General features: G+C 42.8%; 1 protein-coding gene across 1 annotated transcript in view; it reads left to right on the top strand.

Annotated features, from left to right (window-relative positions):
* Positions 1-16,524, top strand: part of TMPRSS3 (transmembrane serine protease 3) — a 232,497-nt gene that overhangs the window by 68,148 nt on the left and 147,825 nt on the right. The window contains exons 5-7 of the mRNA XM_030203809.1: positions 927-1,050; positions 3,660-3,788; positions 10,999-11,042. Of these exons, the coding sequence (XP_030059669.1) occupies positions 927-1,050; positions 3,660-3,788; positions 10,999-11,042 (297 nt within the window). The remainder of the gene's footprint in view (positions 1-926; positions 1,051-3,659; positions 3,789-10,998; positions 11,043-16,524) is intronic.

Raw genomic sequence — 16,524 nt, forward strand, 5'->3', positions numbered from 1 at the left:
ATTTAAAAAAAAAATTTGAAACCTGGCTGAAACGCGGCACCCCGGCACTGTAGACAGCCATTAGGCATTGGCTGTTGCCCCGCAGCCGCTCCTCCTCTTGCCTCTACGTCACTGCCCCTGGAGCAAAAAAAAAAGGTGCCGGTACGCCGTACCGTTGCGTACCGGCACAAAAAAAGCACTGATCCTATGAATCAAATTGGATTTTACATCAACAATATCAAATCTTGGCCAACCTCATAGATACATCAAAAACATCAATCTGTACTATATCCCCAGTAACCTCACAGGTTCTCCTCCTCTCCAAGAATTGTAGTAATATCTCTAGGCTGCTTCTCTGGGGGTTAATTTTTAGTAGTAACTAGGGGTCAATATTCAACTGGTGGTGGCCAGCATTTTGCTGACCGCCATTGGTTTTATTCCCGGATATTTAATGCCAGACTATGACTGGGCACTGACATTAAATATTTGGGCATATGCGGCCAATTAAAACATAACCAGTACAATATTCAGCACTTAACAAGCTACAATAAACTGCATGAAGATAGAACTGTGTTTTATGTAGTCCTATTTTTGTGGTTATACCGGCTGAATATTAGCATTTAACCAGCTAAGTGTCAACTCTGCCCCCAGAATGCCCACAAAGTAGCTGGTTTTGTCTTAGCTGCTAACCAGGCATTTTCAGCAGCACTATCAGGTTAAATGCTGTTGAATATGCCTGGTTAACCCCAGACAAGCGATTAAATCGCTTTGAATATTGACCCCTAGGTGTATGGAACAATATGGATTAAGTATCATTGTGCTAAAAGCCCTCTAAAGCATTCCTGTTGCTGTGAGGTGGGCTGTATAAACTGTGATGAGTTTCTGAACCGAAGCCCAGATCATATTCTAACTATATTATCTCAATCTTTGTCTCCTTGTAATCTCAGTGAGGTTGAGTGGGCAGAATTCTGTGCTTCAGGTATTCACATCTGGCTCCTGGAGGACTGTCTGTTTGGATGACTGGAAAGTAATATATGGCAATATGACATGTAAACAGCTGGGATTTCCAAGGTAAAGAAAGATTGATGGCTGTTTAGCACAGTGGCGTAGCCACAGGTGGGCCTGGGTGGGCTACGGCCCACCCACTTAGGGCTCAGGCCCACCCAACAGTAGCACACATTTAGTGGTAGCTGGTGGGGATCCAAAGCTCCGCCAGCTGAAGACTTCCGCCTAATGGTAACAAAAATGCTACTCTCAACGATCCCGGAACCTGCGCATGCTCAGTTTTCAGCACATGCCTTTTGCAGACTGCCAAGGTGGAAAGAAGCGCTTTCCTGCCAGCTTAGATATTTTTTTGGTGGTGGTGGTGGGGAGAACACTTGGTGCCCACCCACTTCTTGCCTAGGCCCACCCAAAATCTGTTGTCTGGCTACGCCCCTGGTTTAGCAGCAGAGGAATAGGAAGGTTGGTGTTTTGCAGGAAGTGATAGGAAACTGCATAGAGATTTTTCACTTATTTCCTCTCAGGGTCAGCATTGGGGGGGTTGGGGGGCTTACAGCTCCAGGAGGCCTCCCGAGGTCCTGTATTTCTTTCCTTTTCCCCAGCCCGATCAGACATTTCCCTCTTCCTCCCCTTTATGATCTACCTTACAACACATTCTTCTTTACAGAGGTTGCAATCATGGCAGGGGTTATGATACACTGTCCATGTCGGCCTCAGAGCTTACCTTCTGCCGTGCTCAGCCCCCTCTGTTGCATCTTCCTGTTTCCACATGGGTGGAGGGCGGCAGAGGGAAAGTTCCAAAGCTGACAGACAGCATATCAGAATTGTTGCCATGACAGTGACCTCTGTAAAGAAGAATGCGTTGTAAGGTAAATTGGGAGGGAGAGAAGGGAATTGCTGCTGGGCCCCCTGGAGCTTTTTTAAGGTAGCTGGGGCGGGGGGGGGGGGGGGGGGTGAGAGAGAGGGGAAATTCAGGACTGGCATGGGATGGAGGAAGAGAAGAGAGAAGGAGAGATGTTGGATCCTGGGGTGGAGGGTTGGATACTGGACAACAGAAAGCAGGGAGGGATTAGAGAGGGAGAGATGTTGGACTTGGTGACAGAAGGGAGGGAGAGAGGGACGAGAGGAGAGATATTGACCCTGGGGTAGGGTGGAGGGGAGAGGAAGAAGGGAGAGATACTGGACAGCAAGAGGTAGGGAGGGAAGAGAGAAGGAGAGATGTTGGACCCCAGGGTGGGGTAGAGAGGAGGAGAGAGAGGAAGGGAAGAGCCAGGTAGAGATGTTAGACCTGTGAATGGAAGGGAGAGAGAGCCTCTAGACAATGGGAGGGAGGGAAGAGAGAGGGAGAAATATTGGATCCTTGGGTGGAAGGGAGGAAGGAAAGAGAGAGGAAGAGATTGTTGGATCATTGGGGGAGGGGAGAACAGGAGGAAAGAGAGAGGGATGCAGGACCATATTGGGGGGGACAAGAAGTAAGAGAGATGAGTCAGGAAGATGCTGGGAGTGGAGGGAAAGGGACAGGGAGATGCCTGGCTGCAAAAATGGGGGAGGGAGAGGGAGATGATGGGTTACAAGAATAGAGGGAGCAGAAATACTGGAGATGGTGGAACCATTTGAAGAGGCTGTGGGGTGGTGGCAAGGAGGTTAATGAGAGAAGGATAGTGAGTACTGAGGTAGAAATATGGTAATATAGAGTAGGTGAGTGAAGGAGAGTGAAAATTGATAGGTAGTTGAAAAGCAAAAAGGAGAAAGGTAAGAAAAGGATGAAGTTTGAATGGATGGAGAGGCAGAAAAGAAAAAAAGGGGCGGAAAGATTTAATATGTCAGAGACAGGTGTAATGAGGAAATGAAACAAGACAAGAGAGAAGAGAAAAGACAAATGATCAGCAGCCACTGGAAAGAGAATTAGCAGAAGATAGAAATGAAAGCAGAAGAGAGAAACTGGAATCAAAATGATGAAAAAATAAAATGTCCAGACAAAAAAGGTAGAATACAATGTTTTATTTTGAATTTATTAACTGGAATATGTTAGCTTTGGGATATGTGCATCACAGATGTCTTTTTGTTATGTTCAGTACAAAAAGAAGTACATTTCTGTTTTTATTTCTCCAGTATTGCAGTACAAGCCGAGTTTAATTTCTTGGGGTTCCCAGTTTAATTTTAGTTTTCATATTTCTATTAGTAACTTGTAATCCCGTGTTCTGAATTTGGTGAAGTTCTGTGTTTTCTATGTGAAGAAGTAATTTAAAGGTTTTTTTTAATATGTCGTAGTAATGATGGGAGGGAAGATCAAAGGAGAGGGCAGGGAGGCCCCCTCCTTAATTTCTGCCTGGGCCCCAAAATGTCTAACACTGGCCCTGCTTCCTGCAGCGGCAGTCTTTGAAATATGTTAGAAGGTAGAGGGTAATATCACTGCCATTGTGACATTTAACTTTATTGGAAGGCTTCCCTCCCATCCTTTTGGTCCAGGAGGCTTACCCCTACCCTGCAAACTATTTATGAAATGAACATGCTCCTTTTCATATATTTTTACTCATAGGGAAATTGAGGTGGCAGAACAGATGATGAGAGCTAAGGGAAAAATTAATTTTTCTAAAAGAAATTAAGCATGAGCCCCAGTCTCAGTAAAGAGTTAAAACTGCAGATGTTCTGATGTCCCATGTGTTTCTTATTTGCAGCTATGTGAGCTCAGGGTCTCTGCCCCTAGAGGCAGCAGAAGAGGAATTTCAAAGGCGCTTTGTTTCCATTGCACAAGGATCACCATCCCTGGGTCACATGACATCTCTCCACCAGATGACATATCTGCGGTAAGCTTCAATCAGGTTTGGGAAAGATGATTTGGTAAGGATGCCATGAAAAAAAAGGAAAGTGTGAATGATGCAGCTGCATGCAAGAAACAATAGAAACACTCTTCACATTCACATTTTCCTTTGTTTTGTTTTGATATGTTGTGTTATGTTGTACCTGTAAACTGCCCCATCAAATAAAAGTTTGACCTGAAGCCGTTCATAATCAAAATACATTCATTATCCATAACATATAAACACATCAGTTAAATACAATCCATATGTAACAATTTAGAACCATAGTAAGAATAAACTACTGGTCTATCTATCTAGGCTCAACAACCAACCTACAAAAAAAAAGAATCCTCCACAAATTATCAAAAACTTTTGTGTTAGCCCCATATTCTCTATAGATGCACTTATTTCACTTGCTCTTGAAAAAGCTCCTAAAAGGCTGACTCCTATTGGTTTACCTCTTCAAAACAACTGGTGGCTGGCCACATCTTATATAAGGTGGGGTGAGATCATGGGGATGCCATCATCAGGATGAGGAAGACAGCATCAAGGAAGTGTGGAATCTTGCTTTAAGGGTTGGGGAGAATGAAGAGGGAGTTCAGATGGTTTGGGAGACCACTGATGAGCAACAACAGCAGCAGCAGGCAGTTCTTTAGGCTGTCTCCTTTCAATTGCACAAATTTGAACGGGTATTTACGAGGTCTGAATGAAAGGTAATGCCTCCACTTCCATAATTGAACAGATGGCAGCACTGACATGCTATATATATTCACTTGTTCTTTGAAATCTCTTCCCTCACTTCAGTTGGCAAGTCCTGTCTGTGTGAAGAGACTGTTTTGCTATTGCTTGTGAAATGGAAGCTTGCAGTGAGCGTTTGTCAGTGCAATTTAAACAATGTGCCATGATAGAATTTCTGACTATGAAGGAGTCCCTCCAATTGAAATTCACCACAGCATGCAGGTTGTTTATAGCATCTGTTCCACTCGAAGAAAGAGGTGGAAAGGACTGTGAGCAGCTGGTTGAAGAGACAAGATGTGCAGTCTTTTTGTGACAGCTTTCAAAAGCTTGTCTATCTTTAACAGAAATGTGTGGTGAATGGTGGCAACTATGTAGAAAAGTAAATACATGTAATAAAAGAGCAAGTTTCAAGCATTATTTTCATTTTTTATTCATTACAATATCTTAATTTAAACAAAAGATATGGGAAAGGGAGGCACTACTTTTCATTCAACCCTCGTAAGTCATATCCATTCTTCACACCATACGCAGAACTCCAGGTGATGGATGAAGTGCTCACATTTCATGGGTCCTGCTATATGATGCATACATGTTAAGGTTTAGTACTTATAACAATATTCTACTGATTGGATGCAAAAGATAATAGGGATGGACCTGAAACAAAATGCATGAGACCTCTTACGACGAGAACACAAATGAAACACAATCCACTTCCACTATATTAGCTTCTAGTCTTTGCACTGTTTAACACTGTTTGCATGTGGTGCAGGTTCTGTGTCCTGCAGAGGCCATTACAGAAGTCATAAAAAAGATTTAGGGTACACAAGCTCATTGCCTGTGCAGGGTTCTGCCCCTCATCTATGACAAAGGTTTTTTCCACAAATAAAGTTTATTAGGTACACTCCACAGTTTTTCCATTAATATGGCATAAAAAACCAAAACCAAAAACACATATCAGAACCAGAAACTACAAAGTGCTTAACTACAATCTGTGAATTAAATTTTATTTTAACTGCATAACTATTTCTAAAGTACATTCTGTTAAAACTAAAGTCCACCATCAACCTTTTCTGCTTTAAGTCTCCAAAGAAATTCAAAAGTGCAAAGTACAGTCATTTGTTTCTCTATTACTGGAAGCCTTTGATATCCCAGGCCTGGTCTGAATTTACTACCAAGGGCTGTTTTCTCAAACCTATTTTCTCAAAGCCTTTAATCCTAAATTGACAACTGGTAAGATTGTTGATCCATGGAGTCTTTTAAACTGTACAGCGCTGTGTAACCCTAGTAGCGCTTTAGAAATGTTAAGTAGTAGTAGTAGTAGTGCCACCCAGTAAAATTTGCCTAAGGAGCTTCTGACACAAAGAATGTGCATTGGCCTGGCAGGCCAAGAGACCTCGGGAATGCCAGTGGTGTATGGGAGAGGAAGTAGCAACCAAAGAGAAGACAAAATTGCAAGAGACGGGGCAGGGGAGAGAGACAGAGGAGATACTGGCTGGCGGAGCAGGGGAGAGAGACTGAGGAGAGATACTGGCTGGCGGGGCAGGGGAGAGAGAAAGAGAGAAGAGAAGGGATGCTGGATGGTGGTGGGGGAGAGGTATAGAGGGCAGAGACACTTGATGGCAAAGGTAGAAAGAGAAGATTCTGGATGGCAGGGGGAAAGAGAAAAGAATTATTGAAAGACTGAGGAAGAAGAGGAAGAAGAATGGGAGGGCCAGAGTGAGGGAAAGAAATAGAAAGTTGTAGGTAGACACAATAAAAAGAGGGAGATTGAAATCTGAATTGATAGGCAAAAACATAACAAATGGAAGAAATCTAAAAGGAACAGAGGCAAAAATAAAAAAAGGAAGAAATGTAAAAGAAACAGATTTGAAGTTGGATGTATCTTTTTATTTTTTTTAAATATCATTCTTAGAGGAGGGATTGTGAGATTTATGTGGATTCAAAATTTGTTTAAATTAACAGCATGATTGTCCAGTGTGTATTGTCTGGGTTTGATATTTTTTGTATATTAGCTTTTCAGGCTACATAATTAAACTACTACTTCAAAGGTATTTACCTGTTTTGTTAATACAGCTTTATAAGAAATGTATATTTGTTATAAAGCAAAGTTGAAGGAAATGTGCCATAGTGGTAATTATTTTGCCAGATACTGCGATGTGTGTTGAGATGTTGACCAGACACAAGTCTACTATAATGGCAAAGTTTAAGTTATGGGATAATGCTACTATATTTAAAAATGTTAGTATGTCCAAAGTTTCCATAAGTGTGTATGGGGTTATTGTTGATGCAGGACAGACTGTTTACTTAGAAATCCATTATCAAGGGTACTGTATGGCATTATTTAGTATATCAAGAACTACTCGCACCTATATGTTTAGTGTCCCCCCATGTTAACTCTACCCCCCCCCCCAAACAGTGGTGTAGCTATGGGGGGCCATGGAGGCTTGGGCCCCCCAAATTGGCCCTGGGCCCCTGGCTTGGCTGGCAGGGGTCCCCAACCCATGCCAGCTGAAGCGTTTGTCCAGTGCTGGTCTCCACCGCATTGCCTGCCCTGCTCTTCCCCTCACGTTGCAGCATGCTCATTTTAGTGAAACTGTATGGAATGGCTCTCATATGGGGAAAGGCTAAAGAGATTAGGGCTTGTCAGCTTGGAGATGAGACAGCTGAGGGGAGATGTGATGGAGGTCTATACAATTCTGAATGGAATGGGTAAATTTGAATCAATTGTTTACTCTTTCAAAAAGTACAAAGACTAGGGGACACTCCATGAAGTTAGATAGTAGCACATTTAAAATATTTTTTCACTTACCTGCGACTTAAATTGCTGCGCACAGTCATATTCTGTATTTGTGCACGCAACTTAGTTAACAAGCCAATCAACACTGATAATTGCCAGTTAAGAAGCAATTATTGACAATAAATGGGTATAATTAGAATTTACATGCACAACTAAGCGTATTCTATAAAGTAATTGTCAAGCACTGCAATAACAAGATGTGAGCCCTTGTGCCAAACAGCGTTCGGCGGCCGAACAATCCTGGTCTTACCTGAGGAAGCAGGGCAGGAACTCCGGCGGAAGTCCAGGTTGAACTCAGGATAGGCAGCGGCCACAGTCCAGTTCCAGGCAAAGGTTCGTGACAGGCAGCAAGCAAAAGACTCAGTCCGGTTCCAAACAAAGGTTCAAGGCAGGCAGCAAGCAAAAGACACAGTCCAGTACCAGGCAAAGGTTCAAGGCAGGCAGCAAGCAAAAGGCACAGTCCGGTTCCAGGCAAAGGTTCAAGGCAGGCAGCAGGCAAAGTCCAGGTCCAAGCAAAGGTTCAAAGGCAGGCGGCAGGCAAAAGGCAAAGTCCAGGTCCAAGCAAAGGTTCAAAGGCAGGCAAAGTCCAGGTCCAAGCAAAGGTTCAGAGGCAGGCAAAAGGCAAAAGTCAATGTCCAGGCCAAGGTCAAAACAGGTCAAGCAAAAAGGTAGCAGAGACAGACTCCACGAAGCACAGGCCACTCTAACAAAGAAGCCGAAGCACTGGAGTGAGAAACAGACTCCCCTTAAGTACCTCTCCCATCCTAAACAAGAGGAATCAGCTAGTCAGGGAATCCCCTGGTAGGCTCACAATATGAGGAGGTGGAGTCATGCCGCCGAGGACCAATCCAGCATCAGGAGGCGGAGCAAATGTTCCTGGGCCCCGTGCCCGGAAGAGTAGAGCCAGCCCACCCCTGGAGCGCCGGCCATCTTGACACCGCCTGCGCTCCACACTGCGGGAGCGGGGATGAGCCAGAGCGGAACGTGGCAGCAGTGGCAGACCCGAGGGGAGTTGGAGCATCAGTGGGCGTCGGAGCGTCGGTGCTGCCATCATGGCCGATGCTCCCCCCCATGATGGCGGAGGCAAGGAGCGAGCGTGGGGAGAAGCCAGCAAGGCGCGCCACAGGTAAGGGGTGCGACAGTAATGCATGTAAAGGGAGCATGGCCATGGGCATAGAATGGGTGGGTCATAGATGTTTCTAAAATCTATGTTCGTTGTTATAGAATACACTGGGTCTCACATAATTTAGGCTTTGGCATTTACACCAAGTAAAACATGGTATAAATGGCCGCCACTAAATTTAGTCACGTCGACGGCCACTCAGTGTATTTTATAAACCGTGAAATATAGGTTTATTCTATAAAATATGCCTAAATTAAGGCGTACTGTATAGAATACGCTTAGGCTTTTTTAAATTTTGGTGCCGATTTTTTAGGCATGATATATAGAATCTAGCCCTAAATGTATAGTTATACTCTGGAAGCCATTAGTGGAGCTGAGTGGTAAAAGCATTTAATGTAGCTGGGTTTAAAAAAGGGTTGGACAAATTCCTGGAGAAAAGTCCATAAACCACTATTACAGTTGACTTGGTGATAGCTGCTGCTTATCCCTGGAGTCAAGTAGCATGGAATCTTGCTACTTTTTTGTGAATCTACTAGGTACTTGTGACCTTGACCAATAACTGTTGGAACATGATAGATGGATCCTTTGTCTAACCCAGTAGGGCAACTCTTACGTTTTTATGTACTTATGATAACTTAGTAGCTCCAATTGGCATAGGTTCTTCAGTGGTGGTTGTAGTGACAGCTGAAGCCTTAACAGTGGGTAGAAAAGTACGGGTTATGCAAATAAGCTTATAAAAACTGACCTTTTCTGCTTTCTACTCATTTTGTCTGTGCTCTATCTGGATAGCGAGCTGAATCAATCAATCAATCAATCAATCAATCAATCAATCAGACAGTTTAATGAAGTAGGTAGATTATCAACTGCATGGGATAGCCCTTCCCTAACTGATTCTGTCAACATTACTTTATATTGTCTCAAAGACCATGAATTCCACTTTGTGTGGGGACTCTTTATTATCTAAAATCTGCAGTGTGGTTTCCCTGATGGAGACCACATAGGGTGGCCTCAGCAGAAGCTCTCCTGTCAGGGTCATCATATAGTTATCGCCTGAAAAAGTGAATTAAGGGTAGTGACTTCTGGAACCCCTTGCTCAAGTAAATTAAGAGAACAGTTGGGAAAAACCCTTCTTTTTTTCTGAAGCCAGAAGCGAGCAGCTTAGCTTTGCCATTAAAGTCAAAACCCTTGCCTACTACCTCAGATACCAGGGCCTGAGACAGAGAAAAGCTTTCCGTTAAGATAAGGAAGACAAACAGTAGGCTACTTACTTCTGACCTGGAAGCTCTGACTCGATTCACACTCATCTCAGCATCACCCAGGTACAATGTGAAAGCAGGGTTCCTTTTTCCACTAAGCTGGCTTAAATGTTGGACACAGGAGTGGGAAATGGATCAGGCACTTCAGAAAAGACCAAGGAACACCCAATATGAAGATAAAGCTTTTATTGATGACTCTTAATTATGTCTCAACACAGTACCATGTTTCTGTGCCTGCCTCAGGACTCTCTTATTGATATAAATGACAGTCACAATATTGTCTGTCCTTGGTGCTGAAAATCACACATTAGCCAGTCTTCAAAGACTGAATCGCTAAGAGAGGTCTTGAAAAAGATCATTTATTGATAAAGTAATAGTCTCTAGAATTGTGCTAATGGCAAATACTGGTTGACAGCTAAAAAATGTTATTGTAGTATTTAGCTCGTGCCTTTCCAGTGGTAGTTTAAGGTGAGTTATATTCAGGTCCCCAGAGGCTTACAATTTAAGTTGATATCTGAGCCAAGGAGGGTTAAGTGACTTGTCCAAGGCCACAAGGAGCATCAGTGGGATTTGAATCCTGATATTTTTGGTTCACAGCCTTCATCTATACCTCTCATTGTGATAGCTGAATAAGGTAGTAATCTATATCCTTCTAGTGCAGGGAGTGCTCCATCCAACTGTTCATCTTACCTCATCCTTGGATTTTGGCCAGAACCAATTCTATGGTTCCCCTTACCAATAAGAATCTTCAAAGTTCTCTCATGAACCTTCAGTAACTCTTCTTAAAATGCTGTCTAAATCTTAAAGAATTCTCCTGATTCCTCTTACCGGTGGTATACATGAGTCTAAAGTGTAAGGGTATTTCTATTTTAGCTGCTTTTCCATCTTTCAGAAAAATATTAAAACATAGGATACAGCCTACAAATTCTACTGTGGAAAACCCTGAAAGTAAACACCTTGCTCAAATATGCATGCTTTGCTGTGCTGAAAATATGCTTTGCATATCTGTCGACAGTAGGCCACAGCCATTGGATGTATTCCTTCTCTAGGAAACATGATGCATCTTAGAGCACTGACCAGTAAGACAAGATGACAACCAATATGGTCTACCTTCAAGCCTATACCATGTCCTCAGAAATGTTTCAGGAAGAAATTTTCTTTGTGATTTTCTGGTAAATGTAATGAAAGCATAGACCATCTTAGCAACGGCACTATGGTCAGTGCCATTGAGAGACTGACATCTGTGTGTGCAAAACAAAATGAAAACGGTATGTCATCTAACACACCTATTTGCTGTTACAGAGACCAGTGTGCTTCTGGCAGTGTTATCACCTTAAAATGTGTGGGTGAGTATTCAAGCAAGAATGATGCACCAGATTTTGGGAGACGGATGAGATAGGATAGGTGGTGAACCTCAGTGGAAATTGTTTTGTTTTATTTATGCTGCAAATTAGATTGTTTTCAAATTATTCTTGTTTTGTGTTGTGTTTGTGTGTGTTTGAGTGTTTGTTGACTCAGCCCAAATAAAGAAATGTTGATATTAATGCAGTGCAGAACTGGCAAGTGACTTTAAGACACTACTGGGCATTTTCTTTTCCCATCCGCATTCTTTCTGATACCCACAGTACTGTTTTGACAATGATAGAAGTAGAAACTCCAAATCCCATAATGCACTGAGGCACATAATAGTCAAAAACCTAAAAGTAGCCAAACATATCCTTCCAGAAATGAATTTTCAGTAAAATGCTTGAAGAACAACTTTATTAACTGTCACCCCAATATTCAGCACTATTTAACTGGTCAGAACGGCTGCTTATCAGGGTCATGGGATAGGAGGAAAAGTCATTTTGTGGATTAAAAACTGGTTGAAGGATAGGAAACAGGGAGTGGGGTTAAATGGGCAGTATTCACAATGGAGAAGGGTAGTTAGTGGGGTTCCTCAGGGGTCTGTGCTAGGACCTCTGCTTTTTAATATATTTATAAATGATTTAGAGATGGGAGTAACTAGTGAGGTAATTAAATTTGCTGATGACACAAAGTTATTCAAAGTCATTAACTCGTGACAGGATTGTGAAAAATTACAGAAGGACCTTACGAGACTGGGAGACTGGGCGGCTAGATGGCAGATGATATTTAATGTGAGCAAGTGCAAGGTGATGCATGTGGGAAAAAAGAACCCGAATTATAGCTACGTCATGCAAGGTTCCACATTAGGAGTTACGGACCAAGAAAGGGATCTGGGTGTCGTCGTCGATAATACACTGAAACCTTCTGCTCAGTGTGCTGCTGCAGCTCGGAAAGCGAATAGAATGTTGGGTATTATTAGGAAAGGTATGGAAAACAGGTGTGAGTGTTATATCGCTCCATGGTGCGACCGCACCTTGAGTATTGTGTTCAATTCTGGTCGCCGCATCTCAAGAAAGATATAGTGGAACGGGAAAAGGTACAGCGAAGGGCAACTAAAATGATAGCAGGGATGGGACGACTTCCCTATGAAGAAAGACTAAGGAGGCTAGGGCTTTTCAGCTTGGAGAAGAGACGGCTGAGGGGAGACATAATAGAGGTATATAAAATAATGAGTGGAGTGGAACAGGTGGATGTGAAGCGTCTGTTCACGCTTTCCAAAAATACTAGGATTAGGGGACATGCGATGAAACTACAGTGTAGTAAATTTAAAACAAATCAGAGAAAATTTTTCTTCCCCCAACGCGTAATTAAACTCTGGAATTTGTTGCCGGAGAACGTGGTGAAGGCGGTTAGCTTGGCAGAGTTTAAAAAGGGGTTAGACGGTTTTCTAAAGGACAAGTCCATAAACCACTACTAAATGGACTTGGGAAAAATCCAAAATTCCAGGAATAACATGTATAGAATGTTTGTATGTTTGGGAAGTTTGCCAGGTGCCCTTGGCCTGGATTGGCCGCTGTCGTGGATAGGATGCTGGGCTCGATGGACCCTTGGTCTTTTCCCAGTGTGGCATTACTTATGTACTTAAATAGTGCTTAACCAACTATCTGCTGATATTCAGCAGGGAATAACTGGCTATTCCCCACTGAATATCCCCAGTTAGCGGCTACCTGGTTATATCACACAATATAACTGGCTAATCTGCTGATTTTTAGACTGGGTTTAGCGGCCGGATTGAAGATTAAGTCTGAATATCGACTTAGCTGGTTATCTTCAAGCCAGCCAAAAATAAACTGGATATTCAATGCCCAGTATTGAATATCCAGGCTTAGTGCCGACCATGGGAGTTAGCCAGTCTAACTCCCATGGTTTGAATATTGGCTTCTAGGTGCTCACTTTTAAATGCCAATATTCTGCCTAAGTGCTATTCTGCAAATATTTGCTTAACTTACATAGCGTATATTTGCCAAGGGGTTGGGGGGTACACAGGGACAGAGCTTGAGTGGAACATAATGTAAGGCTCTGTGGTGGGCGTAAGTGTGGGCACTTACATGTTAGGTGTGCCGATACCAGATTATGCTAGTATTCAATAACAGAACCTAGGTTGTGTTATAGAATAGGCTCCTACCATGTGGCCATGGTGGACCTAAAAGGAGGTACCCAGTTAAAGAACTGCCCCCTTAACAACCAAATAACTGGCTACTTTAAATCTGACTAACATTGGGTGACTTTCAGTCATGGCTGACTAGTCTGAAGTTGAAAAGTTTTCTAAAAGTTAGCCAGCTATTTATTTTATTTATTTATTTGTTACATTTGTATCCCACATTTTCCCACCTAATTGCAGGCTCCATGTGGCTTACATAGTACCGTAATGACGGTCGCCAATTCCGGTATGAACAAATACAAAGTGATGTAGTGGTACAATAAAGTTCATGTGTAACAGACACATTAGGGAATCGTAGAGGGGAAGAGTTAATTTATGTCCAGTACAAGCTTTGGTTTCGTTGTGTTGCAGTGATTCAGGCATTTAAGTTGGATCGGTAAGGTATGCCTTTTTGAACAGGTTAGTTTTTAGTGATTTCCGGAAGTTTAGGTGGTCATACGTTGTTTTCACGGCGTTAGGTAATGCGTTCCATAGTTGTGTGCTTATGTAGGAGAAGCTGGATGCATAAGTTGATTTGTATTTGAGTCCTTTGCAGCTTGGGTAGTGGAGATTTAGATATGTTACATAAGTATATAAGTAATGCCACACTGGGAAAAGACCAAGGGTCCATCGAGCCCAGCATCCTGTCCATGACAGCGTCCAATCCAGGCCAAGATAAAAAGAAAAACAAAAAAGGCAACAGTCTACTTGCTACATAAAAGTCTGTTATAAAAAGTAGACCGATACACATATATAAAAACAAAGAAATAATTTATTCAAACCAAGATAAAAGCAGTACCCGACGTGGCCATGTTTCGCCCTCAGGCTGCATCAGGGGTAAAACTACAAATAAAAACATAAAAATAGTGATAACATCATCTCAAGTTATGTACATACATATATATATATAAAAAGTCATAACAGCAAATGATAAAATAAAGTACAATAAATGCATTACACATTCAAAAGTAAAATGGAGGAGGAGATAAGACAAGCCACTTTCCAAACATATAAAAGTGTATAAAACGTTGGATGGATTTAATCAAATCCAATAATGTATCAATACATACCTAAAAATCAGGGGTGATAAACATACCCCTTCAAAAAAAGCCTAAAACAAAATTAAAAAGATATACATTAATCCCATCTTGATCAGCCCATGTATCACAAACTCTACATCTGACCAGTCAGCTCAATTAAAATTCTTATCATATCAATAATTGACTATATTTCATGGTGTAAAGCATTCATTTACTCACTGTTATAAATCTTCTACAAATAGACCACCTTGAATCCTAAAACTTTATCAGCCTTTACTATATAACATCATCAAAAGACATGGCTGCATAAATGAAACTAACTTTCAAAAGACCATAACTCATTCTACAGTAAATATACTTATACATCTGCTTGACTCCATGCTGCCATCTCCCATAACATCACATAGATTAAAGCTGACTACTTGTCAGCAGACACTGCTCTGGATCAAAATGCAACAGCAATACTATCTGTGCTGTGGCTTCCCTTTTTTTTTTTTAACAAGAGAAAACACTCTATTTCTCCCTCAATCACCAAACAAGCTCATTCTTACTAGATATACAGTACTTGTACATCTACTTTACTCCATGCTACCATCGCCATTTCAGCTCTGGTCCCGCCCTTATGGAAACAGGAAATAAGGGCAGGACCAGAGCTGAGAGAAGGGAAGGCTAAAGCGCCGAGCCTGCACGCTTTTCACTGCTGCTGCCGCCGTAACCCCGATGTGGTAAGATGACTTTTAAAATTCAGAGGGAGGGGGCCTGGAACTTGAAGGGAAGGAGGGAGGGAGGGAGGGGGCCCTGGAACTCGGAGGGAAGGAGGGAGGGGGCCCTGGAACTCAGAGGGAGGGGACCCTGGAACTCGGAGGGACCCTGGAACTCAAAGGGAGGGATGCAGGCCTGGAACTCGAAGGGAGGGAGGGAGGGGAGGTCTGGAACAGGGAGGGAGGGAGGGCTGTAGGCGTATTTCCTAGATAATAAGTTACCTGAAACAAGGTTTCCCAACAGAACTATCCGCAAGCAAAATATTCTGTTCTCTGTCTAGGGGAAGGGGGAAAACCTTGGCTATGGCCCTACATGCCACTATTTCGGTCAGAGAGAGAGCTGAGAAATCAGGCTGATATATATTATTAGCTTTATTACGGATAATATAAAAAAATATATACAAAATAGAAATTTGGCAAAGCTTTGGCTGAACAAAAATACTGGCAGTAATTCTTACAACTATATTCTCACACTACACACATTTCTTACTGGTTGCTAGGTAAACTTGCACAACTGATTAGAATGAAATAACTATGTTACGAGGTAGTATAGTAATTAGCAGCTTCTTTCCCGACCAAGGTTATGACTAACACCAGCCTTATGCTCAGGTAATCACCACTCGCTAACCCAGACTAATAGGAGATAGATCACTGTGTCTCTCACCAGGCAACCTCCGGGGACGCCTCTCAGGAGTAGCACAGGTTACTTCCCAGACTCAAGCTGAGATATCAGTGAGTCTTCGTCAGAACCATGACAGGCACTCTGCAGCAGTCAGCAAAGGCACAGGTCACACCTTGTAGGTAGCTGAATCACACGGTACTCTTCCAGATACACAGTTCATCAGTTGGTGGACCTTCTTAGGTCACTGGTCTTCTTTCCACCTCCACCTTCTTCCAAGGATTCTGACTAACTAACTCCCCAACTCTTCCCGCTCTTCCAGCGCCTCTCGGTCAGGTGATACCAATTATCCTCTTGTTTTTTTCTTTGTGACCTTGGAAATGGTAATTTCTGGTGCCATGCATGCCTCCCTTCTCATCATCTCCGAGATAGAAGGGGAATAATTGGAGCACAGAGTGTTCTTGGCTTCAGCAAGCCTGTCAGTGATTTTCCACAAACTGAAGCTGACTCTGACACAGAGATGTGCAGGTCAGAGGTTTGCAGCAGCCATCTTCTAGTAACAAGATGTCATAGGCTTGTATAGGCCAAGACCAGCAAGGGAGACACAGGGACATACCCCTACAGGGCCTGGAACTTGGAGGGAGGAGGGAGGGGAGGGAGGGGAGAGGGAAGGGCAGGAGAGGGACTGGGGAGGAGGGGGATGGGGGAGGAGGGGGAGGGGGAATGCACCACCTGTAAAAAAAAAAAATTCAGCACCCCAATCATTTTGAAAAGTTGGCTCCTATGAATGAGAGGAAGGAAGCCCATTCAATTTCTATGGACTTCCTCTCATTTGCCGCACTGGGAATAACTAGTGTGGCT

The sequence above is a fragment of the Microcaecilia unicolor genome, chromosome 5 (assembly GCF_901765095.1).
Source record: "Microcaecilia unicolor chromosome 5, aMicUni1.1, whole genome shotgun sequence".
In the NCBI taxonomy this organism is placed as follows: domain Eukaryota; kingdom Metazoa; phylum Chordata; class Amphibia; order Gymnophiona; family Siphonopidae; genus Microcaecilia; species Microcaecilia unicolor.